We start from the raw sequence: 27,853 nt of genomic DNA on the forward strand, positions 1-27,853 counted from the left end.
TTATCTTGTCCGGGAAATTGGCGTAAAGTGATGTTTATGCCGCGTAATTTGCTGCGTTTCTTGTGCAGCGGACGATTTGATTTCAGCGAAATAATACAACATTTTCATTTTATTTTGGACATTTATATTTCTATTGATAACCAGTATTTCAACACCTATTTAACGACATGAACCCAAAAATTAACGCGTTTACTTTTAACAACTTTTTCACTATGAACAATGTAAACTATTCACAACTACGAAATGGAAAAAAATCTTAACAACGTATTATTATCACGCCCCCATGGTTGTTATGGAGTGAGCGAGACGAGTATATACCCATAACTGTGATGAAAAAGGTATACTTAAAAAGAACAAAAAATTAAGGCGCGTGCACACCTGTTGTTTATCTCGTACAGCTGTCTCCTGGTAGCGATACCAGTAAATTGTTCGCAGACGTCGAGGTAAATTTACTTAATAATAAGAACTTTCATCTCGTTAAAGAAATTTAAAATGATTATGACTGCGCCGCCTAAAGGTGTCAAAACGTCATTCGCGCGTTTTGTACTTATGCTTAGCAGCTGGTCACAGATAAAATACCTGTCTTCAAAGTTCAAGTTATGTTTCTTGGAGATTCCAACAACAATTACTGTAATAAATGTAACTTATTTTATTATTGTGATTAATTCTGTAAGTTAATTAAAAAACAGCGCAGTGCAAATCAATATACTTACTCGTATTAAGGTCAGTTACTGTTATGCAACGCGTTAATGACTTTGCAGAATAAAAAGAATTATTATCTTCATTAAAATGAATCTTCGATGCAGAAATAACTCGATAGCAGAACTGATGGAGCTCATTTACTCATCGTACCGTGTTCTCAAGTTTCTTTGAATATTTGCAAATATCTGTTTATGGGAATTGTGTTAAGTTTGCCAATTGGAAGAACTTGCGAATTGACACGAAAAATGATGGCAAGATATTAATGTTTCAATCCTAGAGGCAGAAGTAAATTGGCTAAATAAACGGAACGGTTCAAACGAGGCTTTTTAGGGAAAAACATGTGAAAACGTCGTTTATTGAAATGGCTTTATGTGATGGAAGTATCCGTGTGCTCAGATATAAAGGCTAATAAAATGTGACATAAAGCGACTTACCCGCGATAGTAAGGGCAGCCGGCGCGCCGGGTCAGAGTCGTGTCCACTGGCGCACGCTTGTTATGGCCACAGCGATTTTATCTACCCTGACATCCATTCTGTGGCCAACGTCTGCTCTTTATTAGGTCCTTAGCCGTCGCATTACAGAACACAAGCATTGAATAGTTCAGTGATGGCTCGAGGCGATGTCCGCGGCGCGCCCGAGTACCGTGAGCTGAGCCCTGAGCCCCATTGTTATTCAATAGCGGTTTTCGCTGACCTTTACGTCTTAGTATTACCCTTTATAATTGATTTTGCAGATAACTTTGAATTAGAATTATTATTAAGAAAGAGTCAGTCAAGAGTTTCTTTTAATTAACCATTTGCTTTTTTATTTTACGTAGGTATCAGACGTTATTTGATTTATAAAGTTTTACTATTCGATTAGGTTTGTGTTGGGTAACAAGATAAATACGGCGGCGTGTTTTGATCATGACACATTCCGGTTAGTAATAAGCTCCTGTCAGAGTAGGCAATTTCCTGAAAATGTCGTTGGAAAAGTGTCTGCATACCGCTAATGCCGGCTTGACAGTCTCGTAATGTAAAACTACACCGGTACCTGTTACTCAGAGTCAGTGTGTGGCAATACAAGGAATATTTCCTATGAATAAGCACGACGGATCCGCGAACGTCCGTGATATACCCTGACGCATTATCAGCGTTCCACATTTACACAACTACTTGTGATGTCACGTGTGGCTTGATGTCTTTAAGTTGCACGTCGGTTAAGAGGCAATAAAAGCGATACCTTTCGCTTCTTGTATTACACGCGTAATTCGTGTATTGTGTTACGTATTAGCAGAATTTTATTGTTTACTTTGGGATCATGTTTCGTCGTTGTTACATTCTTATTACATACATTGGAGCCGATACTGACTAGACAATTTTCTTTGAAAACTTTTACGATTAAAATATGTTTTTTTGCTAATCCGATAGTTGCCAGTGTACTGAACGGTGTAACAGCAACAAGGCCTTCAATTAGTCACGATTTCAAGCGTTCTTGACTAATCTAATGTGATTAGTGATAAGAGAGGGATTCCTTGAGGTCGTGTGTAATCACTATGAATCATCAAGACACAATAACGACAAAATGATCTCAAAACCCCCGTCTCTGGTCGGTTCGTTCCGGTTTGTGACTCATGCATTCTTTGCATTTTTCTTGTCTTTTCGTTGAATAATAAATCTTATCTAACGAGTGAAGGGTTGAATAGGTCGATTATGTTCGACACTCGGTCAGCTCCGTTTTGTGAGTCAGCCGATAGAAAGCTTTCTAGGGTAATTTGTCATATTCAAGGCTAAAGTAATTTGTAGGTTTTATTTAGGCGATAAATCATTACCTGATGGATATTGAGATACCATGTGGAAGTGGTGGTGTGATGGGAGGGAAAGAAACTATTGAAGAATAGGTACCTATAAACCTCAAGAGGATGGCCTCAAGAGGAGGATAACCCTCAGATCTTATTGTGTATAGGTTGGCGCAATAAGGTCGATTACTTAACTCTACAACGTAAAACGGAAAATCATAGTAATAGGCGAAATCGATAATTGGAAGAATGTAGACCGTCCTACCTATCCTATACAAGGAAAATAATGCGAATAGGTAGGTAACATACCTTCCTACCTAGGTACCTACTCAGAATCTGGATGAGGATTACAATAATGATGAGCATGGCGATAGTTATCAGATAATTCCTACTATCATCATAAATACCTATGTAGGCACCTATAAAATATACCTAGTCTTTCATTAGACAGCAGTTTAGTTAGAATAGGTACCTCCTTACCTAGGGAGTTAGGTAGGTAGGTACCTACGTATGTTGTTATAAATCTTGTTTTAAAACTAAACAGTAACTGGTGTTTGATCACTTCTTAATCTAATTGGGTTCTAATTATATCCATGAGCTTTTGTGAAACAATTAATTCCGTGCGCAGCGTAGATTCATCTTTGATGTTACGAGAAATTATCGAGTAGGTACCTACACACCTACTCCTTCAGGAGCGGTATGCAAATATTTTCAAAGTAGGTTCGAGGCCGGGATTTAATGATTATGAATCAAATTACAGGCACAGGTCCTTATATTAATATAATCACGAAAAATAGCACCCCCACGTAATAAAACGGTCGTGCATTTAGAGAGTGCCCGGGCCGAGCAACCCTCGCAATGTTTTCGCTATAGGGCGGGTGCGCGCGGCCCCGCTCCGCACTGGGAATATACAACCTGTAGTGTGCATGTCCCATCAAAAAATTCAACGTGAATTCTACATACACAACATATATAAATAAAATTTTCATTCAAACTTACCCTCAGTAATAAGAAAAAGACGACAACAAATTGTATCGATCACATGTGTACACAAATCATAAAATTCCAGTGTAATAATTTGAAATCACTTATGCGACTGCCCTTGTGCCAAAAAGGCAAGCACGAAAAATATTTCATACATAAAATAAATGTTTTGGTATAGTTTCTAACAATTCATAATCAAGTTGTAACAACACAAAACACCACCTCTTCAAGCGACCGAAAAATGCGGACTGACTGACTGAATGAATGACTGAATTGAACTAAGTTGAGCTAAGCTCCATCATCCCATCTGCTAATGAATGAACTATATTGAATGAATGTGTTTACTCCACCCTAGTAAAGCCTTGTTTGGTACATGAACCGCCATCTATTCGTTTGCTTTGTAACTAAATAAAACACTGACATCTATTATCAAATAGCGTTACTAATTTAATTTCATCTGATTCTGCCATCTATTGGTGAAACAGTTTACTATTATTAGTGCAGCTCTATTGTATCCGAACGTTCAGTACAGCTAACTTCAGACAAGTCTACATTCACAAATGTCAATATGTCATAGGGGCTTTTTGGCGGGAAACGGGAACGGGACAGTTGCTTTCTTCATTGAATAATCTAAATAATTAATACGAAGTGGTGTTTTGTGGTTAATGATCGCATTAAGTTAGTCGGAAGACATTCGCGAGTGTTATTATATAGAAGTATTCAATAAACAAAGTGTATCTGCCTATTTTCGCTTCGTGCCAGGAAGCCGCTTCATAACTCGAAAGTTTATGCGGACTTTTGAGTTAATTCGTTTGGGGTTCGGAGTAGGAGTCTACTCCGAGGGTGGGGGCTTAGGTTTCATCATCATCATCTTTCATCATTTCATCAATCATCAAGAAAAAAATACGTAAGACATGGCTGTATGGGCATAGTTCCCTTTGCCTTACCCTTCGGGGAAAACAAAAACAAAAAAAAAAAAAAAATCAATATGTCATAATTCTCATTTTCGTTTACGTCAAAAATGGAGGAAGATCGTCTCTTTGATGAGAGAGTTTCTATTCGAGAATCTGCTCGTCCTCTGAAAAAATACGGAAGCACATGCAACCATATGAAAAGGAACGAAGAATACATAAAACATGTGATATCAAAAGGTGATACGTTGCAAGGGCTCGCTCTTAAATATGGTGTAACTGTAAGTGTATGAACATCGCAATAAAAGTGTTATTATCTCGTTTAAGTTGTGTGTCTTGAATGAGTGATGGAATATATATGCTGCTTATTGGTTGCAGATGGAGAAGATAAGGCGGGCGAACCGTTTGTTCGCTTCGGACAGTTTGTTTTTGAGGGAGTATTTATTGATCCCTGTGACCAAAGATTCTCCTTTCTATGAGAATGGTGAGCGGGTGACGGAGCCTCCAGCTCCTAGCCATCGTGCCTCCATCTCAGGTATGCCTACGAGAGACTTTTCCCCCGGCAGTCCCGACGAGAAGAAAAGTTTTGATGAGTTCCTCAGTAGATTGGATTCTTCTCTTGCTGACATAAAGAAACATGTGGAAAAGACTAAGGAGAACAGCGAGTGAGTACCTTATTCTTGAAACTATTATATTTTAATGTATTTTACATTTTTCCCCTTTCACATCCTTGTTTGTTTTTCACTATGACAACTTTACTCAACACATGTAAATTTAATGGTAATTTATACAAAAAGAATATGTTATAATGCAGTATGGATATAAACATAGAGATAGATCTCCTTATGAGATTGTATATAAATTAATGTTTTAAAAACAGTTTATCAATCATGTTTACCTTCTGATAGGGAATGAGCTATTGTATGAGACAAACAATATTTTCATTTATTTTCAAGACAATGTAGTCATTACTCTCAATGGTACTAGACTTATTTTTAAATGTCATGTCATGCAGTGATATGACTCTTGAAATAGAATCAAAGCATATCATGAACTACATTCTGATTAAATTCCTATTAATAGCTTTCTATTTCATCATTTCTTGTAACCATATGAGACTGCCCACTTATGATTTAAGACTATATGACTTGAACTTAGGAATTAATATATAATGATTGTCATAACGTTACTTTATCTTTTTTATTACTTCCGCCAACAGTTACTATATCAATACTTAAATATTATAACAAGACTGGGTATTATGCTAAATGCTTAACTAATTATACGTAAATGCCCACATCATTATGTACGTTCGAAAACACCTGGTTATGGTCGCACAACCGATTGCAAGTGGCTCAAAATAGGCAGGAAAAAAAATATAGGTAAACACCGCTTACTCTGATTTCTGCTGTGTTGTGACAGGTTTTTTAAACACTTCCAAACAAACAATACTGGTTATTTCGTGGCAATAATTGTACAACCTAAAGATTCTTTATATAAAAAAAGAAAAAGATCGTAAAAATTTATTTTATTATTTGTTTTTTATTTTTATTCTTGGAATAGGTGAGTTATGTGTTTATATACAGGATGCTAGTGACATTGCAATGAATACTTTGAAGAATGATTCAGACCATGATTCTGAGTGAATACTATCAAGTAGAATTTTCCATCGCAAAAGTATATAATTGAAAATAATTTCAAAAATCATGAAAATAATCATGAATTTTGAAACGGAAAATTCCACTCGATATTAACTTAGAATCATGATCTAAATCCCCTTCAGTTTTCGTTACGATGTCACTAACACCCTGTATGTTTATCTTTCTCTACATAATTCTATATAATTTCTATATTTAACCATAGAATAAGAAATAATACTACCTATGTATAGAACAGTAACTCTCCACTCCCCACCAGCGTCTGAGCTAGGTTTACCTCAGCATATAGTATGGTGTCAGACGTCACACACACAGATGCGCGTGTACGATATTGTCAATGTGTAGTGTCTGTGTAAAAGGAGGTTGATTGTATGAAGTGTCTGGGGTGTGAATTAACCCAACAAAGTTATACTGATTACTACTATGTATGTGTGTATAGATAAAGTAGTGGGTAAAGCAAATACATAGAATCTGGTAGTGATAACAGTATTTATGCAGGATGATAGGGGAATATTTGATGTTGGGATAGTGTTTACTTGCACTGTGGCACTAGGGCCGAGAACATTCCAGCTATAAGAAGATAAAGATTAAAGTAAAATTATTATGAATAATGTTATTATTATAACTGAGTCATGATATTATTTTGTTATGGAAATGTTCACTTTATAAACTGTTAGTAGTTACAGATAATATCACACAATTTCATAGACGATTTTTTAAACTTTCGTCCATTCATTCAATTGGACTGTATCATTCCACTGCTTACTCAAATAATTAATTAGACGGGTGATTTAAAAATAACACTCATCATGAGTTTGCAGTGAATAAATGAATATGAATATTACCATAATAGAATAAAATTTTAACAATCAAAAAACTTTGTTACAATCAAAACTCTACAAAATCAATTACTGATATTAAATTAAGTAAATGTTAAGCCGTTGGTCCCGGTTATTACTTACTGATGTAAGTATTTAGTCATTACATGAGTCATGTCAGAGGTCTTTGGCGGCTCAATAATAACACTGAAACCAGGGTGGATGGGGTTGGTAATCCACCTGACAACCCACACGATAGAAGAAGAAGAAGAGTTATTTAGAAGAGTTTTCCATTTAGGATTATTTGACATTAGAGATAATGGGCGTGACTTTCTCTACGTACTAGAGCCTTGTTGAGATTCCAGACTCTCTCCACTTTGCAATGTACCAAAGAATAAAATAATCATTTTTATAACAGCATAAAAACAGCCCTTTCATGTCCCGCAGCTTAGGCCTTCCTTTATTCTTTGAAAGTATCTAATTACAATCAATAATTGGTTTGATCTTGACTTTAAACTTTTTATCGCGACATTCTCTGTTAAATGACTAATGAAGCATTGAACACAATGACAGTAAAGCAGGTTCCACACAGCCTATTTAGTATTTTATTATATTATAGTTAAATATTAAATAGCGCATTATTATTGTATATTACATTATTTAATTGTATTATATTATATTTTATGTATTAATTGTATAATAATTGGGTTAAGTAAATAACATGGGTTAAATAAAACAGTTGGTTACCTATTTAACATATAAACAAGCAAACAAGCTCAGCTCAGTCTGTCACTCTTGTCGATTTTATGAATGGTTTTTTTAGCTTCATCATCATCCTCTTGATTGATGCATGAGTAATAAGGCCACCTGTTGTATCTGTTGCCCTTATTTCTGTATCTTATGTCCAGCCATGAGCAATATCATGTACCCACTTTAGAACCCTGTCGCACTATCATATTTGACATGTAATGAGATTTACGGTTTAATTTGTCGAAAAAGTTAATGTACATATTAGTACTCGTGACCGTCCATTGTGCTCAATATTTTATCTATCTTCTGCCCTTATCCCACTCTAAGTGTGGTCGGCACTACATGTATTCCTCTTCTATTCATCTCTGTCAGTTGTCATCTCGGTACCTCACCATTCATACACATATCCTTTCTCACACAATCCATCCACACTTTCTTGCTTTTTTCCTTCTTTTTTCTTTCTTTATTTCCAGCCTGTCACCCAAGAGACTTTTTTTTATCTGTTTATCATGTTAGATAAGCAACATGGAATATTTTAAGTTTCGTATAAGGCACACTAAAAGTGCTAGCAGCACTGGCCCCCGCGCTAATTCTGACCTGAAAGTAGTGCCATAAAAACTAGTACCTAGCTCAAATGTAGGCGGCACTGTTGAGTGTCCTTAAATTTTGACAGTTCTCCATAATATTGTCCGTCCAGCTAACGGCCTCCGTAGTCCAGTGGTTGAGCGTTGGGCTCATGATCCGGTGGTCCCGGGTTCGAATCCCGGTGGGGACATATCACAAAAATCACTTTGTGATCCCTAGTTTGGTTAGGACATTACAGGCTGATCACCAGATTGTCCAAAAAGTAAGATGATCCGTGCTTCGGGAGGCACGTTAAGCCGTTGGTCCCGGTTACTACTTACTGATGTAAGTACGTAGTCGTTACATGACCCATGTCAGGGGCCTTTGGCGGCTCAATAATAACCCTGACACCAGGATTGATGAGGTTGGTAATTCACCTCACAACCCACACGATAGAAGAAGAAGAGTCCAGCTAAAATGTGTAGCAACGTGGAGTGCTCCTTATTTTGGTGTGTCGAAACTTTTAAGTAAGACACCGTTACCAATATTGACTGCAAGATATCTTGGGAATAGGGTTAGGGTTGTCATAGAGATAGCGACAGGGATTACGCGCGTATTTTTATGTATGAAAGTGTAAGTTATTGCATCAGAAACATACTGGTACTGGATCAATACTAAAATTGGCACAGAATACAGCCAACTTCCTGCCAAGTTAACTTTATACCAAAATTCGTGAATCGTGCGTAATTTACACAATTCTGAGACTTTATTATTATATGATATTACAATATTTATCAGTTTAAAGACAAAATGAAATCAAATATTCTTTATTTCACACAAAGCGGTCTTTCTAAAAACTGCATTTAAGATCATTAGCTCAGTTGGCAGTGCGACTGCCTTGTGCAAAAGGTTTCGGATTAGATTCTTGGCGCAACAAACATCGTTGGCATGTTTAAGTTTGTTACCGCTAATTGTTTTGTACACGGTGTACTCGTAGTATGTAGCATAGAATAAAGTACGAGTAGAACGGTAACTCCATCCCGCACCAATTTGTATCTGGCGTAACCTCACCCCTTCTGGGTCTTACTTTAGTCCTAATAGCCGTAAACCGCTAAGGGGTAAGGCGGAGAGCGCGCGAACGCGCGTTGGGCTCACGATCCGGAGGTCCCGGGTTCGAATCCCGGGACATATCACAAAAATCACTTTGTGATCCCTAGTTTGGTTAGGACATTACAGACTGATCAACTGATTGTCCGAAAGTAAGACAATCCGTGCTTCGGAAGGCACGTTAAGCCGTTGGTCCCGGTTACTACTTACTGATTTAAGTAGATAGTCGTTACATGAGTCACGTTAGGGGCATTTGGCGGCTCAATAATAACCCTGGTGTGATGAGGTTGGTACTCCACCTCACAACCCACACGATAGAAGAAGAATAAAGTAAAAGTTATCGGCATATTTTCCGAATAGACCACGAAGTAGCATTTGGTCTAGTTTGGAAAATTTTGATTGAAGTTTATGTGAGCAATCATTGATAAAGTAGCCTGATATGATAACATCGCAGACAGAGTGTAATATAAACTAGTATCAGAATACGATTTAGGCTGTAACTTATCTATTCATTGTAATACGTCCGTAATAGCCCTGTTCCTAAAACGCGTGACTTCCATCGTAGTGTTACGGGTTCGAATTCCGGCTCGGGCTCTCTAGCCACTGAATTCCACTTTATGAGTTTTTATTCATGTTTGGATCGTAGATATAGGTAGTGGGTATACGTATATACTATACACCTCTGCTTACCCACGGCAAATCTACAATAAGTCACGTCAAGAAAAATAAATCTTAGTGTTCTTCAAGTAGCAAGTAGAGTAAATCATCTACGGTAAATTGTGACGTCTTTCTCTCTATTTAAGAGCTGCGCTCTTGTCGATGGAGTAATCGCCATTCCTCTCTTCTTCCCGCGAAAACCTTCACCTCCCGATACGACACGACCTGCACCTTCTCTTTGAAATTGAAGGAAAGAGAGGAAGGGGTAGACCTAGGATAACATTTATGAAACAAATTGTGACGTATTCCGTGAGAAATAGGGAAGAATTTTAATATTATGTGGAGCAGTGGAGAACCACTACTCTTTACGTCTCTCCCATTGACTGTAGAGTTTACATTTTTACCATTGAAATTCTTCCTTATTTCTCACGCAATACGTCACGAATTATGAACATCTTGCTTATCATACGGAGAGAAGCAGACAACAAAATTATGTATATTTGTGCTCTTTATGTATGTTTTTTTGCGGGTTTGCGCATGCGGCTGTGAGTCAGCCAAGGCCGTTGCGCGCGCAACGCTAGCACTTTCTAAGCACCGCACCGGTCACATGACAGCCGCCTTTCTCGGCCTTCCAACTATGAAAAGTCACGTTTTTTTTACAATCCATTCTGTTTTTTTATTATGACGTTAGAATGTCGTTCTTCGAATATATACCTAACTAGCTGTTACCCGTTCGTTTAAAACTACATAATATAGAAGTTTCATACAAATTTTGTCACACCGTTTTACTCCCTTAGCGTTTCAATTTCGGAAAATCCTGTCTTAGTAAGCACTTAAACCTTAAAATAAACCCCCATGGAAAATTTGAGACTCCTAGCCCTTGTAGTTCTGAGATTTTGTGATAAGTGAGTCAGTCAGTGAGTGAGTGACTTTTTGCTTTTATATACCTATATAATTATTGCGTTCCACCTGGTAGAAGGTAACACAAGGCGAGTAACACATATGGACCCGGATTGGCCACAGCAATTTAAAAGAGATCTACAGTTTCATATTTTTTAGGCTGAAACATAATGCTTTATTTTAGACATAAAACTTAAAAGAAAACTACTTATGATTAAAAAAAAAAACTCCTGCAGAGTATAAAAACTTTTGTTAAGTAAGTACTGTTTTAAGCTTCTTTTAAAATTATTTAAATCAGAGATGTCGTGCAAGGCTTTCGGAATCTTATTTTATATTTTTATAGACATAGTCAATGATATAGATATCCGTCTGAAGCCTCTATTATACATTAAAATTATCTGTGTAGTTACACTTCTTTTAAATTAATTACGATTACTAACTCGATCAAACCGTCCCACGGATACGCCAGTCATAACACAATTTCTAAATATAATATTGTTTGTTTGTAATAGCGTGGCTGTTAAAGATTTTATACTCTTCTAATATTTCATCATGTGATACCTATTACCTATGATACCTATTTCATCTTGAGTTGTGTGTCGCTAGTGTTGCTACTTATGTGCACGGAGGATGCTCAAATTGGACGAAGCGAAATAAACTTTACCTACAATCGTCACCTAACCACGAGTCTCATAAACTGGGTAGATATGCTGATTCCTGTACACATCATCTAATTTTATTTTAAGTTATACCTGTCATTTTATTATCAGCTGAAAAAGAAAGCGACGGGTAATTGACAAATATAAATTTTATGGAACACCATACCAAAAGATGCTGTTTACTATGTAGTTTCTAAAATTCTTCGCTAAACTTTATTTTACATTCGTGATTTACATAGAGATAAGGCTAAGTAAGATTGTTTTCTCGGCGTATATGCTGTAGGTACAGTTATACCTATAGTTGGTCACATGATTAAGCTATGTACACAATGCGTCATCCTTGTAGAGATTCAAAATTGAAAGGTCATTGTCCGCTGTGTTTAAGTGGAAACTCACTTTAAAACCATTACGCTATATAAGACGTTTATGTGTTATCATGCGTTATATGTCGAACGTTTTATGACTATTGCTGAAGTTAGTATTATATTTACACTATTCCTTATCTATTATCATAATACCTCGTCATCTCCCTAGCGTTATCTCGTTTTTCACACTTACCAAACCTGATGATTTTACAGGTTCGGTTTTTTTTACAGAAGCGACCGCCTATCTGACCTTCCAACTCGCGAAGAAAATCAGGCTAGGTCACATACTTCCGAAACGCATTTCTTAGATATGTGGGTTTTCTCACGATGTTTTCCTTCACCTCTGAGCACGTGATAGTAATGTATGATACAAACATGAGTTCGAAAATCATTGGATTAGGTTGCTGTGATTAGAACCTGCGACCTCAAAGTCACGAGTCAAGCGTTCATCCATCATCATAATAGCTGCCTTGTCATTTTTCTAAGCGAGTAACTGGAGCTTGACGAATGAGTTCATGTTTTTGAACTCTTAAAGACTTATCTATTACCATACTTAATTTACACTTAATTATATTTAATAATATTTGAAATCATTAAAATACTTTTAAATATTAGGCCCATTTGCTAAGTGCAGGTAAATAAAAACTCCATATAAATACCATCGTTTCGTAACTTTTAACTTTAACCTAGTTAATATTCATGTTTGAGGATTTGAGTTCAGATTATTTGGATATATTTGGGTGTATTTGCCGAAATAACTACTTAAACTTGTGTCGAGTGTCATGTATGATTGACTTCTTTTAAAATATGCGTGATCTGATCATGACACTCGGCCATCCGACTCCGTGCACTATCCGGAGCACTTGGGCACTCCAAACACTAACAACAAAAAGTTTATTAATTAGCATAAACATAAAATTTTGTATAAGTAAATTCTACGTTATTCATAGTCTTTTTAAAGTGAAATAGTTTTTTTACAATGTTCTACACTGCGATTTAGGTAATAACAGTCTTAAAGACATATATACCATCAATCAAGAACTATCTATAAATAAGAATATCGTACGATCGACCTTTCAAACAATTCCTGTAATTTGTAATGGAATAGGCAATTTGCCGGTTCGTTTACTTTATCAAAAAACAAGTATTCAAGTAGTTTACTGGTCATTTGCTATAACGATTGTTTGTCGATAGATTATTTATTCTGTGGTTTTATCCTAGTAACAGGTTTCATATTCGCTCTTAGTCTGGGTAAACATTTTTTATGGATCCAAATATTCGTTTTAGGTCTAAGTTGTTTTGTGTTTGTCACGATGAATGTAATATACGATCCGACGATCCAGGCCAGTCAGCTCGCGACAACAAACACTTCAGGACTCTGATAGTCCTGATACCGAAAAAAATTTATATCAAAACCTGCCCAGACGCCCACACAAAGGCACACTCCGGACTCTCCATACAGAAACCGAATTCTTACTGTATGCCGTTTAACGCGTAAGTGCGAGTGAGATAGACAGTCCTCACTCTTCCGTTGCTTCTTAGCGGCTTCCGGCCATTTAAGACTAAAGGGCTTATTATGCGTCAAGGTCACGGGTGGTTACCATGGGTACTCCCCACCAACTCCCGTTTGCCAATCAGATCGTGTAGTCTAATAGCAAATCGGCGGGTGTAACCATGGTAACCACGATCTCGAGCGAGTTTGTGGGGAGTAACCACGGTAACCACCCGTGACCTTGAGGCATCTAGCCTGTCGGACAGGTTGGTGTAATAAGCCCTTAAAGTAAGACCAGAGGGGGTGAGTTCAGCACGGCACCCGATACGAATCGGTGCGGAGCGGTGAGTTACCGTTCTATACGTAGTATTATTCTTTATTCTATGACAAAGATCAAAACACAAAATTGTTAGCAATTGCGAAAATCTGGGGGACTAAAACGGCCACATCGAAGCAATTCATCTAAAAAAGCAATTTGACATTTGCGCATATAAAAGTAAGTGCGCAATGCAAACAAATGCCAAATAGCAATATTGCTTTCTTAGATGAATTGCTTCGATGTGGCCATTAACCTCCCTGATCGCATTTAAAAAAAAAACAAATCGTGTGAAGGTGGCGCCATCCCGCGGCTTTTTGCCGCGAAGGCGCATTAAGCAGTTGTCATTTAGCGAGGAAAGGCGCGATGGAGAAAAAATAGTTACAACAAGGGAGACGGAGATTATTGTGTTAACGAGAGTACTAAATGAATTAGATAAAGTATTTTATAACTGGTAAAGGGGCTTTTTTTTAAATTAAAATTTACATTATGTTTATTCTACTTTCTTTGCTACCGTTCCGGTACGTGCCATCGCACTGGCGACGAAATTACGAAGAAATCTAAATAACAGCAAGTGGTATTTTTAATTTATACGAATAGTTTGTTTCGTGTATTTAAGTGTGGATGGATTGTGTGAAGAAGTGTGTGAAAGATGTGAGTACCGAGATGACGACTGACAGATATGGATGTAAGAGGAATACGGTCACGAGCATTAATATGTATACACTTTGGTACCATGTCACATTAACTTTTTTGACAAATTGCACTGTAAGTCTCACTAAATGTCAAATATGTTAGTGCGACAGAGTCCTAAAGTGGGTACATTATATTGCTCATGACTGTACATGTTGTGCTCACCCCACTTTGAATGGGATAGTAGGAGGATGATGAGTAACATCATATTCCTCACGCTCCTATTCTTAATCGCGACAGGCAGAGCCACAAGTTACAAGGAGTTATCTCCTTGGTATAGAAGTCTTAAAACGGATATGATAAATCATATATGGGACACGGCGCACTTATACAGGGTGTTAGTGACGTCGTAACGAAAACTTTGAGGGATGATTGAGCCCATGATTCTGAGATGATATGAAGTAGAATTTTCCGTCGCAAAAGTATGGAACAGAAAATAATAAAAAGAAAAACAAAAATTTTCATGAATTTTCCGACGGAAAATTCCACTTGATATCAACTAAGAATCATGGTCTGAATCATCCCCCTCAGTATTTGTTACGGTGTCACTAACACCCATACCTACTTGTATGGGTACAGTATGTACTTGTGCGGGGTGTAAGTGACATCGTAACGAATACTGAGGGGGATGAAACAGCTGATTATTCTGAGTTAATATCAAGTGGAATTTTTCATCGCAAAAGTATAGAATTGAAAATAATTTAAAAAAACTAAAAAAAAACATGAATTTTGCGACAGAAAATTCCACTTGATATCAACTCAGAATCATGGTCTGAATCATCCCCCTCAGTATTCGTTACGATGTCACTTACACCCCGTATACATTAGTACTTCATGTGCCAGAAGATATAACACCTATTCGACTTTAGCTATGGTCTCCACATGAGAAACAGCTGAACGTATAATGCTTCTTTTACTCCCAGCACAGCCCGGAGAGCGGGGATGAGGTAAATCTAGCTCTGCACCGACACGAATTGGCGCGGAGTGGAGGTTTCTATACATTGTATTATTCTTTATTCTATGCTTCCATCAGACATGTCGTTTTACATTTATCCGTCATAGAATAAAAGTGATTACTAGGTACAGAACAGTTACTCACCCGCCCGCACCAATTCGTATCGGGCGCCGGCCTCACCCCTCGGTATTCTCTCTCTTTATTTAAGAGCTGCGCTCTTGTCGGTGCAGTAATCGCCATTACTTCATAGATAGGGCGTGTAGAACGGTGGTTGCCCCAATCGCCTTCCGTTCACAGTACACCGACCAATTTCTCAATCGGTGATGTTCTAGCTAGAGACCTACCAGAATCCATTTCCTCGGCCTCCAACCAGTACTGATACCGCTTCTGCCCGGCATCAGGGGTGCGCTTTTGAAGTAGCGGCGCCTACTCGCTACGTCACAAGATCGTCATAGAACCTAAGTAGCATTTTATAGGTTAGCTCGTCCCAATGAGCTACCCACTACGTTCTGCTAATCCTGTCCCTCGGTATTACTTTAGTCTTAAATGGCCACTAAAACCGATAAAGAGTTGCAGAGGCCGCATTAAGCAGCACACGGAAATAATGGCCCCGAATCATGTAGACACCTCCTAATTTTATTTTAAGTTATACCCGTCATTTTATTATCCGCCGAAAAGAAAAAGGACGGATGACTGAGGGGTGTTGATATTAAAATGAACGAATAACCCGGGCGAAACAAATAAGTATCTCGCTGGTATGAAAACTGTTTGACGTGTGCCGGCAACTTAATTCTGGCGGGTTATGGGTCAGTGCAAAATTTGTAGAGGGTTGTTTTAGATTTCTGCCTAAAATTGACGTGTGGTCTATAAATTTTATGCCTGTCGATTACTACCAATGAGAATATTGAATTGAGTGACCGGGGTCTGCTTCCGTTAAGACTGCTCCTTATCACATACCTATTACTTATCTATAGTTTATCTTTAAGTAGCATAGGAAAAAGGTAACGGTATATTATCGATAAATCACACAAGATTTTATTAATCACAGAGAATTTTCTCCCGAATTTAGTAATATTTTATTAGGCTACTGAATTGCCCAGCAGTGGGCGTCATACGGCTGATGATGATGAGGCTACTGAATTAAATCATAATTAAAACATAATACCGGGTTCTTACCGCGTTAATCAGGGATAGGTATGAGGCTCCCGATATTTCAATACTGTTGCAAGTGCCATGATCACGGGATGACTGATGAAATTGGAGTGGAGAGTGATCATGGCACTTGCAACAGTGTTGAACTATCGGGAGTCTCATATCCCTGATTAACGCGGTAAGAACCCGATATTATGTGTTTTAATTATGATGATAACCGCGTAAACCTCAATGTACGAATTCTTATCGCTATTTTCTGCGTGTAATACGAATATCTAGTAATGATAATATTGTGTTAGACTGTGCACTATTTGTTGTTTGCCTCTCTAGGGAAAATGTGAACTACAGAGGTCGTGAAATGTGAATTATAGTTATTACCTCTTATCATGCTAGATTGGCTGTATCTCTAGAGGGAAAATTCTAGTAGAGAACACGATGAGGCGTTAATATCAACGTGGCTTTCAACCGTATAATTTAATTTTCATTCATAAATAATGAAAGGCACTGTTGCGTCGATAACATTTCCTTTTGAAATTGATAATGAAACAAACGTAACAGACTGTTGAGACAATTGAGATGAAACATAACATAAGCTCACGGCTATATCCTAATTGGGGTAGTCAGAGGTACAATCAAAGAACAAAAGTGCAGTCACTGAGCCCAGCGAATTATTTCTAAACAGTGGAACTTATGAACCATTAGTTGACATCAATTATAAAAATTATGTTTTTGTAGGTGTTTTTGGTCTATTACAGAAACGATATGTACCAGGAGGTCTTAAGTGCAACCAGTTAATGTATTACTTTGCAAGAAACTGATTGGACTTTTGCACCTTATCCTACATCCATCACAAGATGAATTAAGTACCCATCCCTTACCAAGCTTTCAGTTAGAAAACGTGATAGGTGGTGAGCCGTATCGCCGTATATAGTGGTAGAGCCAACTGTGTTAGTGAAAATTGCACTTAAAATAACGGGGTCGAACCGGCGCTCCCCAATACAGAAGCAAGCCAGGTATACCACAGGGCCAGTGCCATTTAAAGGTGAAAAGTTTTCGGTAAAGAGGTTCATTTTCTACAAATTCTAACCTCCATTTTTTTCATCGCCTATAAAATATGAGGAAAGAGTGTCCGACTAAATGGAACCATTTACTGTAAATTTTATAATAATTACGTAGATACTTGTGTTATTAGTTTATTTATTTCTGAACAATTTCACATTGTGTAGAAAATTATAAAAAAATGTATAATACAATAAAATTATGCAATTCCCATTTCAGCTAATCTTAAACAATTCCCAATATAATAATATTATTTAAATAAAGGAAATAAAAAATATTATTAAATGTTTTGAAGTCGGTTTATATACTTTTTTTTTAATTTAAGTAATGTAGACAGACTAAAAATTACGAATCATCCTTTATTATTTCACTTACAGAGTCCACTCGTTTCTATTATGTTTAAAGTACAATTGCAAAGATATAGTACATGAATGGGTGCAGAAAAGATGTTATTAAAACAACGCCCGCATTTCGGGGTCTTCCGCTACTGTTTTATAAACATTCTTTCAATCAGTCAGTATGCAACTGTACCAATTTTGAACTTTCCTACACACTATATTTTGTTATCTAACTTAATTAATATATGGTTGTGGTCACGATCTGGGGGGTTAAAATGGCCACATCGAAGCAATTCGTCTAAAAAAGCAATATTGCTATTTGACATTTGTTTGCATTGCGCGCCTAATTTTATATGCGCAAATGTCAAATGGCAATATTGCTTTTTTAGATGTATTGCTTCGATGTGGCCATTTCAACCACCCAGGAGTCGATTCCCGATGGGGTCATTGTCAAAAATCACTTCGTGAGACTGTCCTTGGTTTGGTAAGAACATTGCAGGCTCGAATCACCTGATTGTGAAAAAATGTAAGATGATTCCGTTATTTGGAGGGCACGTTGAGCTGTTGGTCCCGGCTATTAGCCGTAAAAGACGGAGGTCCGCTTCGCTGTGAGTTGGTGGAGTGGTCTCCAGAGTGGTGGAGTATGCCCCGGTTGATGGAGGAGAGGCCTGTGCCGAAAAGTTACTGCCGGTTTTAAACGAATAAATAATTGTCTCTTTATTGTTCACGAGCACACATTAATAGGACATCATAAGTCTAACTTCAGGGCTTATTACAGAACCCAATCGATCGAGCCCGTTGCATCGGGTGTTGGTATAAAATAGGATAGAAAATAAATAAATAAATGAGAAATTTAATGTATGGCGAAATGCGTTCGTGCCCGCCGGCGTCGGGCTTGAAGGAGTGTAATAAATAAACTCTATCATCATCATCCTCCTGCCCTTATCCCACTCTAAGTAGAGGCACGTCATATATTCCTCTTTCATTCATCTCTGTCAGTCGTCTTCTCAGTACTCACACACATATCCTTCTTCAATAATAAATACATAAGCTCGTTAAAATATAGAATAAATAATAATGCTATGTCCTACGTAAAAGACAATAATGCGTGTGTTAATGTAGGTATGTAGTATATGTTGATATGTTGACGTTATAGCGATCAGCTGACTTAGTAACCGAGGTCGTGCATGGTCGATTTACGAATACTGGGTTTATTCCACCGTGTTCGCTAAATATACCCTGAGTGGCCAGTGACAGCCTGTGGCCGGTCGATTCTTGACTGTTCGTCTTGACTCCGACAATAAGGTCACTTCGCGAAAGCATTTTAGCATAAACATTGACTCCGATTCCTACAGACACATCCTAATTTTATTTTAAGTTATACCCGTCATTTTCTTATCCTCTGAAAAGGTAAGGGACGGGTGATTGACAACTCTTAATTTAAAATGAATGAATAACCCGGGCGAATAAAATAGGCATCTCGCTCATATGTTACCCGTTTGACGTGTGCTGTCAACTTAATTCTGTCGGGTGATTTGCCAATATGAAATTTTGGAAGGGTCTTTTAAATTTCTGCCTAAAATTGTCGTGTGTTCCATAAATGTTATGCCTGTCGATTATCCGTCCCTTCTTTTTCAGCGGATAAGAAAATGACAGGTATAACTTAAAATTAAATTAAATGGTGTTTACAGGAATCGGCACCAATGATGAAATTCTGCTTAAGACTGTATTTGTTTGTAACACAACACGACACGACATAAAATACAATAGAAAACTCTTTATTATAGACAAATTCAAGCTAATCAGAGGGTCGCCAGAGGAATATTATTCGCATGGTGAATGAACCCACGCGGGGTCTAATCTCCGTTACTATTTTCATTACGTACGTGGAATTTTCCCTAACACAGTTGGCTCGACCATTGTATACGGCTCACTACCTATCACGATGGTCTAAGAGAAAGCTCCGTGAGGTGTGAGTACTTATAGGTCTATTGATATCAGCCTAAATTCATATCCAATTTTGGACGTAGGCCTCTTCCATGTTTTTCCACTTCCGACGATCTTGGGCTATCGACATCCAGCCATATCCTGCGTGCCACACAATGTCGTCTTTCCATCTCATTGGTGGTCTTCCTCTCGGTCTTGTGAATGCTCGTGGGCGCCACTCTAACAATCTCTTGGTCCGTCTTTCTTCGCTCATTCGAGCAATGTGTCCCACCCATCTCCACTTGCGTTCGGCAATTACTTTTACCACATCCCTAACTTTGGTTTTAGATCCAACCCAAGTATTCCTCTTCCGGTCCGTAAGGAAATGCCGAGCATAGCTCTTTCCATTGCTCTCTGGGCAACACGGAGATTCTCTGCGGATTTCTCAGTTAGGGTCATGGTCTCGGCTCCGTATGCGAATACTGGCAGAACACATTGCTCAAAGACTCTTCGTTTTAAGTGCATGGACATCTTGCTACTTATAGGTACTAATTATTTTTGCCGATTTTTATTATTTATTTAATTGTTCCATATGCACCGAGTAACTACGTTTATGTATAATGATAAACACCGGATTGACATAAAACTACGATGATTCCTTGCTTCGAAAGGGACGTTAAGCTGTCGTTCCCGGGCTAGTAGTCCAAACACCTCCACCAACCGGCACTGGAGTAGCGTGGTGGAGTGGAGGCCTCCCCTCAATCAACCGGAGGTGGTATGGAACATACTCCACCACGCTGCGCCACTGCGGGTTGGTGGAGGTGTTTTTACGGCCAATAGCCGGGACCAATGGCTTAACGTGCCCTCCGAATACGGAATCATGTTACTTTTTCGGACGATCAGGTGATTCAAGCCTGCAATGATTACGACAATGTCCCCATCGGGAATCGAACCCGGACCTCCGGATCGTGAGCTTAACGCTCTAACCTCTAGATCACAGAGGCTCAATAGTGTGACGTATATAGGCTATATAATATATATGTTATGTATATGGAAAAAGTTAGAGTAAATCGAGGGCGTGGACGGGTCAGTTTTAATCCCGACGTCGATGTTATTTTTAGATATCATATCTTTACGAGCGCGTGTATGTGAAATATGAAATATTAAAGTGATAATCTCGTACAGCTGCGGTTCTCAGTTAATATTATGCTACACTTGTTAAACAACGTCGTGTCTAGTATGTTTATGATTGGCTAGGAATAGTGACTGGTCACGGAAATACCGAACATCGCTACAAAGATCGTTTACGAAGAAATATACGTAGTTGTACCCTATTTTCATAGTAATTATGATTGATTTATGCATTTTTTTATAGCAATTTGCCGCATAGTATAGGTCGGGGGCACGTCTTTTGACCAGATGGACCTCGTAATAAGGGAGCCCTAAAATTACATCACTTCGCGGCAATGTTGTACATACATACATAAGCTTACGCCCACCGGGGTAAGCAGAGACTATAGCATTCCATTTGCTTCGATCCTGACGCACTGCTCTTGCTTCTCTTCTCTTGCGGCAATGTTGTCATAAAAAGATTTCGGTTACCATTATATCTAATGGTAAACCATAGCAATACACTCCTTATAGTTCTTTAACTTTACCTTTACAGAAAAATAATAATCTTTAGTTCACAACATGTTGTGTAATACTAATTATAAGGAATAGTTCACGTAATTTAATTTATGTAAATAGGGTTCTAAGAAACCTATTTTTAAATAGCAATTTTCCTTACATGGAAATATAACCTTGATGGCATCGATGTCTCTAATCAATCTGATACTACACTACAGCGGGCCGGTGGAGAATGGAGAATTCCCATGACATTCTTCTTTGGGTGCCGTTTACTTCGGCAATCTTCACTTTGTCCACTACCATTTTTGTCATAATAAAGTACAGGAATTCGCTCCGTCAATAAATGAATACGAAACTTGATAAACACAATCAAGTACAGTTATTTGCTCCTTTAACGTAGTTATTAATTAATACGAAACTTAATGAGCGGGACAAAGGCAAAACGGCCATCAGAGCGTGCTAGTTTGACATTGGTGACATTGGTCCTCTGATCTAAGTTTATTACAAGTTATACCTCTCATTTTCTTATCCACCGAAAAGGAAAGGGACGGGTAATCGGCAGGCATAAAATTTATAGAAGACACGTTAATTATAAACAGAAATTTAAAAGACCTTCCCAAAATGTTATATTGGTCAATAACCTGACAGAATTAAGTTGACAGCACTGGCCAAACGGGTTGCATATTAGCAAGAGGTTATTTATTCATTCACTCATTTATTTTAACAGTTGTCAATCATCCGTCCCTTTTTTTCGGCGGATAAGAAAATGACGGGTATAACTTAAAATAAATTAGGAGGTGTCTGCAGGAATCGGGGCCATTATACTGGTGTCCTAGGTGCCTTTTTAACTTCTTTTATCTAGAACATTCATTAAGGCAGTCAGTGTGACTGTCGTTAAAAGAATTCGTTCCAAGGCCAAAGATGAAGTGGCACTGCAGTGGATTGCTCCGTCACCTGACTCTAAATGAGATTATCCGGTTACTAATCTAGTACTTTTATTGTCTTTGTGGATTCTTGTTATTTGTTTGTTGTACAGATACATACGTAGGTTTAGATAGATTAGTGACCCGCCCCTGCTTCGGATAGTGTGACGAGTAGTGTATTATGTGATATTAGAGTTGAAAGCTTTTTTTAAAATAAAAACAATTTCCATACAAATCTACATATCATATTTCACCCCATTGCAAGGGTTGTTTAAAAAAAGTATTAAATACATTTTAATTTCTTTAAATAATGAGTAGGTAATAAGCTCCCAAAGTACTTAAGGGATTAAACTAAAACTAATTTATTTATAAAAAATCTGAAAACAATGCTAATTAAAAAGAGCTATTATACTGTAGACTAATTTTTAAATGATAAGTTTTAATTTTAATACACACTTCCTCTTCCCTTCAACGTTGCTGTGCCCTACAGGGTCCATGTTTTAGTTCCTATGCCTATGTAACACCCCATTGTACTACATGGAATGCAATAAATAATTGAGAATTGAATTGAATTGAGGTATTTTCTAGTAATTTGGAAAACGACGTGTAGTTGGAGATGTCCTTAGAAAACGTTTAGTACGATCTACTCCGAACCGGCGTGCGTGTATGAAACGAATGGTGAATTTAGAGGAAGCAAGAGAAGTGTGTCAGGATCGAAGCAAATGGAACTGCATAGTCTCTGCATGTTTATATGTATATGTAATGTATGGAAAAAAACTATAAAAGTTTCATAAAAACTTTGCCACCCCTTTCTGCCCCCTTAGGGGTTGAATTTCCCAAAATCCCGTCTTAATGAGCACCTACGTCCTAAAAGGAAACCCCATGAAAAATTTGAGACTGCTAGCACTTGTAGTTTCTAATTCAAATTCAAAAATATCTTTATTATATAGGTAACACTTTGAATCGTCAATTTTTACATAACGAACGTCTTCTCCGTCTAAAACTACTAAGATTTTGTGATCAGTGAGTCAGTCAGTCAGTGTGTGATCTTTCACTTTTGTTATACAGGGTGTTAGAGTGACATCGTAACGAAAACTTTGAGGGATGATTCGGACCGTTATCGTAGTATAATTCTTTATTCTATGCCGTGATTCTAAGTTGATGTCACGGAATTTTCCGTTCCTAAGTATGGAACTGAAAATAATAAAAAAAAAACACTAAAATTGACACGAATTTTCAACAGGAAATTCTACTTGATATGAGCTGTATCATTCCCCTCAATATTCGTTACGATGTCACTAACACCCTGTATAGATAGGGCATTGTTCCCCTCAATATTCGTTACGATGTCACTAACACCCTGTATAGATAGGGCATTGGCCTTCACCAAGTTTATTCATGATAATTACGTTGAATAAATGATTCTGATTTCTGATTGGTACGTACGTAGGTATGTTAGGCGGACTTCTTTTCTTCGAAGTAGAACTACAGACACATTATCCCCTACATTAATGTCACGTTAATACATGCAAGGAATGTCTATTAATGGATCCGTCAGAGTCCCGGCAATATGCAGATTGTAAATGCCATGTAGGCACTGCTCTTTATTGGACGATAAAAATAGTTTATTAGAAATCTAGTCCTAGTTTTTAATTCATCTTATGTGCACCATGACGCAGTTGACTCGACCATTTTAGACGGCGATACGGGTCACTACCTATCATGTTGGTCTAACTGAAACAGATAGCCCGGTGAGGTGCGGGTACGTAGAACATCTTGCGATGAATTTACCCAAGTGCGGATCCAGCACCAGGTCGCTGACAGCCTATTGCAGTGCCCCATGACCCAACCTGCCGCCCAGGGTCATGACCCCCATGATCCCCCCTGAATCCGCCGATGTACTTCTGACTATCTGATTACTCCAATTAGGAATATCATGAGCTTATATGTTATGTAGTATTAATTGCAACATTTATTAACGATACTAACAAAGTATCTAACAAGAGGTATCCGGAAAATAGCACTCGGGTGTTAAGCGATGTTGTTTGCGCTTGCCTCGTCGTGACAATAGAAATTACTGGAAACAATAAATGAATAATGCGCCACAATAACATTCTACATTATAGTGAACTAACAAATGTATTTACCTGACACCACATAGTTGTCAATCATAAACATTTGTTACTTTCTTTCAAGGTTATTCAGATAACTTTTTTTATTTATACCACCTCTACAGACATCATGATCATTGCACTAATACACACCACCTACATATCACATTTTTATTTCTTAAATCATATATACATAATTTGCTCAAAAGTAATTTGCTCAATAAATTACACGACACTGTGATATCTACTGCACTCACAGTAGTTTAGAAAGCTCGGTGAGGTATGGGTACTTAGTTCAGCGATGGATGTACCTCTGACGACCCTAAATGGGGTATAGTCGTAAGCTTATGTATGTGATGCTATTAAATAAATATCTGTTTAAATAGCACCCCTTCATATTTACTGGGATCATATTGTCATTGAGGAGCTGAGACCCGTCGCCTGTCGATATACCTCGTCATCATCATCATATCTGTTACATTCTAAAGTTTTTTCATCTAAAATTTCAGGTTCGTAAAGGACCTAGAAGACGGGTTCGTGCGGCACCGGCCGACGGCGCGACTTCGGCAGTCCCAGTCGCTGGGCGCTTCCACTTCATACAACGAGGTGATTCCGCCGCCGCTGCCGCCGCCGCCGTCGACGTTGACTCAAGGGCGTCGGGTGGACTCCTCGCTGCGGCGGCTCGAGAGGGTGCACGATGATATCTTCCAGTTGTAGCGCCCGAGACAGCGCAGGTGAGTGACGTCACAAGAGTCCATTAGTACTGGTGACTCCCGACGATGTTGTGATAGGGGAGATGTGCGGATTCTTCATTGTGGTGGCTCGAGATATCTATATATAGATGATATCTGCCAGTTGTAGCGCGCCCGGGACAGCGTAGGTACGTTATCGGACCGTGTACAGGGTGTTAGTGACATCGTAACGAATACTGAGTATGGAACGGATAATAATTAAAAAAAAAAAAATACATGAATTTTGCGACGGTAAATTCCACTTGATATCAACTCAGAATCATGGTCTGTATAATGTTGAACCCCATCGACACGGCTCTAAGTATGATTCCAACAGTAACCGATTGCCACGGTCAGCGACTGCGGTGTTGACGTTCGTCAAAGATTTGTATGAAACATCAAATCAACATATAAAAACCATTGCTCTCGATGGTTGGTTACTCTGATTGTCGATTAGATTAGTTATTGGGCGTGGGAATGCTTAATTCAAGTAATTCCCCTTGATCATAAACGACCCAGCTACCAGACTTAAGCAAAAAGTGAAGCAAATACTCTCCCGTTGATACCGGAGCCTCACAGTCAACTCTATTTACTAGACAATGTTCTTTATCTAAGCACAGAGGTTAATAGGGTGATAAAATAACACAACGTAATATTATTGTGAACTTATCAGCAAAAATAGGTTGGTTCGTTATCTCCTATAAAATGTAAATGAACTCAATGAGATAATGATTCGACAAGTGGTCATTAGCATTAGCCCTGTTATAAGGCTTGGTAGGTTACAACACCTCCACATAACATACATAGCAACCACTATTAGGTTGAAAACATACACATAAACTACTTTTTCTATTGGTTCGAATTTTAAATAACGCACGATTTCATTGCTAATAAATTAACTTTATCTACCTAAACGTACTGGATATACAAAAAAAAGTGTTATTATGTTGTTGATAACGATTCGGTTTTGTATTAATTAATATTATTTTGTTGACAAATGTATTTTTCAAATTGCAGATATGCGCGTTTCCAATGAGCGCGAGCCCAGGCGGTTCACGCATCGGGTGCGATCCGATTAGGTCCTCTGTGATCCGATCCGATCCACCGAACTCCAATCGGATCCCCCGTGATCGGATCGGCCGATCCCGATCATGATCCAAGTACACGGGTGAGTCACCGCCCTAGATCAAGCGCAGTGGTTATTAGATAATGAACTATACCACGATCTGTTCAGTTAACGTGAAGTGAAGCATAAATTAATAAATAGATACAATTTTGAGGGCCGGTCTCCGCTTAAGCGAAGATGACATAAGCTCAGGACTGTGTTTCCAATTACGGTAATCAGAGGTACGTTTATCGCATGGTGAACTCAGTATTCACGCCTCAAATTTCTAATATTAGTAGTAATTTGAAAATAAATATATGTATGTAAGAAATATAATACTCCACTACGCAGAAAAAACCAGATATGTGTGCATTACACGCATATTAGGTAGATGAAGATGACGAAGAGATTAACCCAGAATCAAAGTAATAATAATCATTGGCCCCGATTCCTGCAAACACCTAATTTTATTTTAAGTTATACCCGTCATTTTCTTATCAGCTGAAAAGGAAAGGGACGGATGATTGACAACTGTTAATTTTAAAATGAGTGAATACTCAGGCGAATTTTATAGGCATCTTGCTGTTATGCAACCCGTTTCACGTTTTATTGGCGAATATATAATTTTGGGAGGGTTTTAAAATTCCTGCCTAAAATTGACGTTTGTTCCATAAATTTTATGCCTGTCGATTATACGTCCCTTTCCTTTTCGGCGGATAAGAAAATGACAGGTATAACTTAAAATTAGATGTTGTGTACAGGAATGAGTCTTATATCATAAAAGGCGGTAGAAAGTGGTTACGCAAGCTATGGGGTTAGTGGGTAAACTAGCCGAACCGTAAATATAGTGTATTTAGTACTGACTGAATAATCTACTATTCTCGCTTAAGTCAAGACTGACCCTCATATAACTATACGCATAGGAAAGAGATGGATTAATATATAACACAACTTTCCTTATTTATTATAAATTAAAGTGTTGCCACATCCATAGGTGGGTCAAGTCAAGACTGACGGACAATTATCGTCGTGGATCAATGCACTTACTTTCGTCGCCTATATAGAAAACCTAGTAAGCGTCTTTTTTTGAAAAAATTATATTCTGATCATTCTTATGTGATTTTCTTCAAGAAAAACTCGATTTCATTCTATTAATTTCATTTCAAGTAAAAATTGAGACTGCAAATGTTAATTTGGATTGAAACTAGCATGTCTATTGCCAAGGTTTTGTTAACAAATATCACATCCGAATGCGATTTATTTTTCAAAAAGATGTCCGGCCAAGTAGTTAATGCCATCTGCGGCAAATCTACAATAAATCACGTCAAAAAAAAAAAAAAAACAAAAATTGCTTACTTAGTTTAGAGTTATGTAAAGTTTGATAATCAAGTTTGAAACTCTTATTTTGGTTTAAGATATAATAACTTAAACGAAGTATTATAATACTTACATCATGATCTATAAAATTAAGATGCGTAGATATTTGTATCACGTGGTTTCCAGGATTTTCCCTCGTTAATGGCAATAGCCTCGCCTTAACAAATGCTGGCGAGTAGTGAGTGTATATTACT

At 37.9% G+C, this 27,853-nt stretch overlaps 2 protein-coding genes and 1 non-coding gene across 3 annotated transcripts in view; 2 read left to right on the forward strand and 1 right to left on the reverse strand.

The window, feature by feature from the left end:
• Positions 1–3,693, reverse strand: part of LOC126375183 (uncharacterized) — a 79,930-nt gene extending 76,237 nt beyond the window's left edge. Inside the window, exon 1 of the mRNA XM_050022051.1 lies at positions 3,479–3,693. The gene's annotated coding sequence lies outside the window, so the exon portion shown is untranslated. The remainder of the gene's footprint in view (positions 1–3,478) is intronic.
• Positions 3,694–4,054: 361 nt separating this feature from the next.
• LOC126375176 (lysM and putative peptidoglycan-binding domain-containing protein 2) lies at positions 4,055–27,658 on the forward strand. Its single transcript, XM_050022044.1, has 4 exons — positions 4,055–4,655; positions 4,753–5,039; positions 24,956–25,180; positions 26,195–27,658. Exons 1-3 carry the CDS (start codon positions 4,485–4,487, stop codon positions 25,161–25,163), a joined length of 666 nt encoding a protein of 221 aa, XP_049878001.1. The 5' UTR covers positions 4,055–4,484; the 3' UTR covers positions 25,164–25,180; positions 26,195–27,658.
• Positions 8,304–8,375, forward strand: Trnam-cau (transfer RNA methionine (anticodon CAU)). The gene has a single exon. It is a non-coding gene; the product is annotated as a tRNA-Met (tRNA).
• Positions 27,659–27,853: the final 195 nt, after the last annotated feature.

Source organism: Pectinophora gossypiella, chromosome 18 (genome assembly GCF_024362695.1).
Source record: "Pectinophora gossypiella chromosome 18, ilPecGoss1.1, whole genome shotgun sequence".
Lineage (NCBI taxonomy): Eukaryota > Metazoa > Arthropoda > Insecta > Lepidoptera > Gelechiidae > Pectinophora > Pectinophora gossypiella.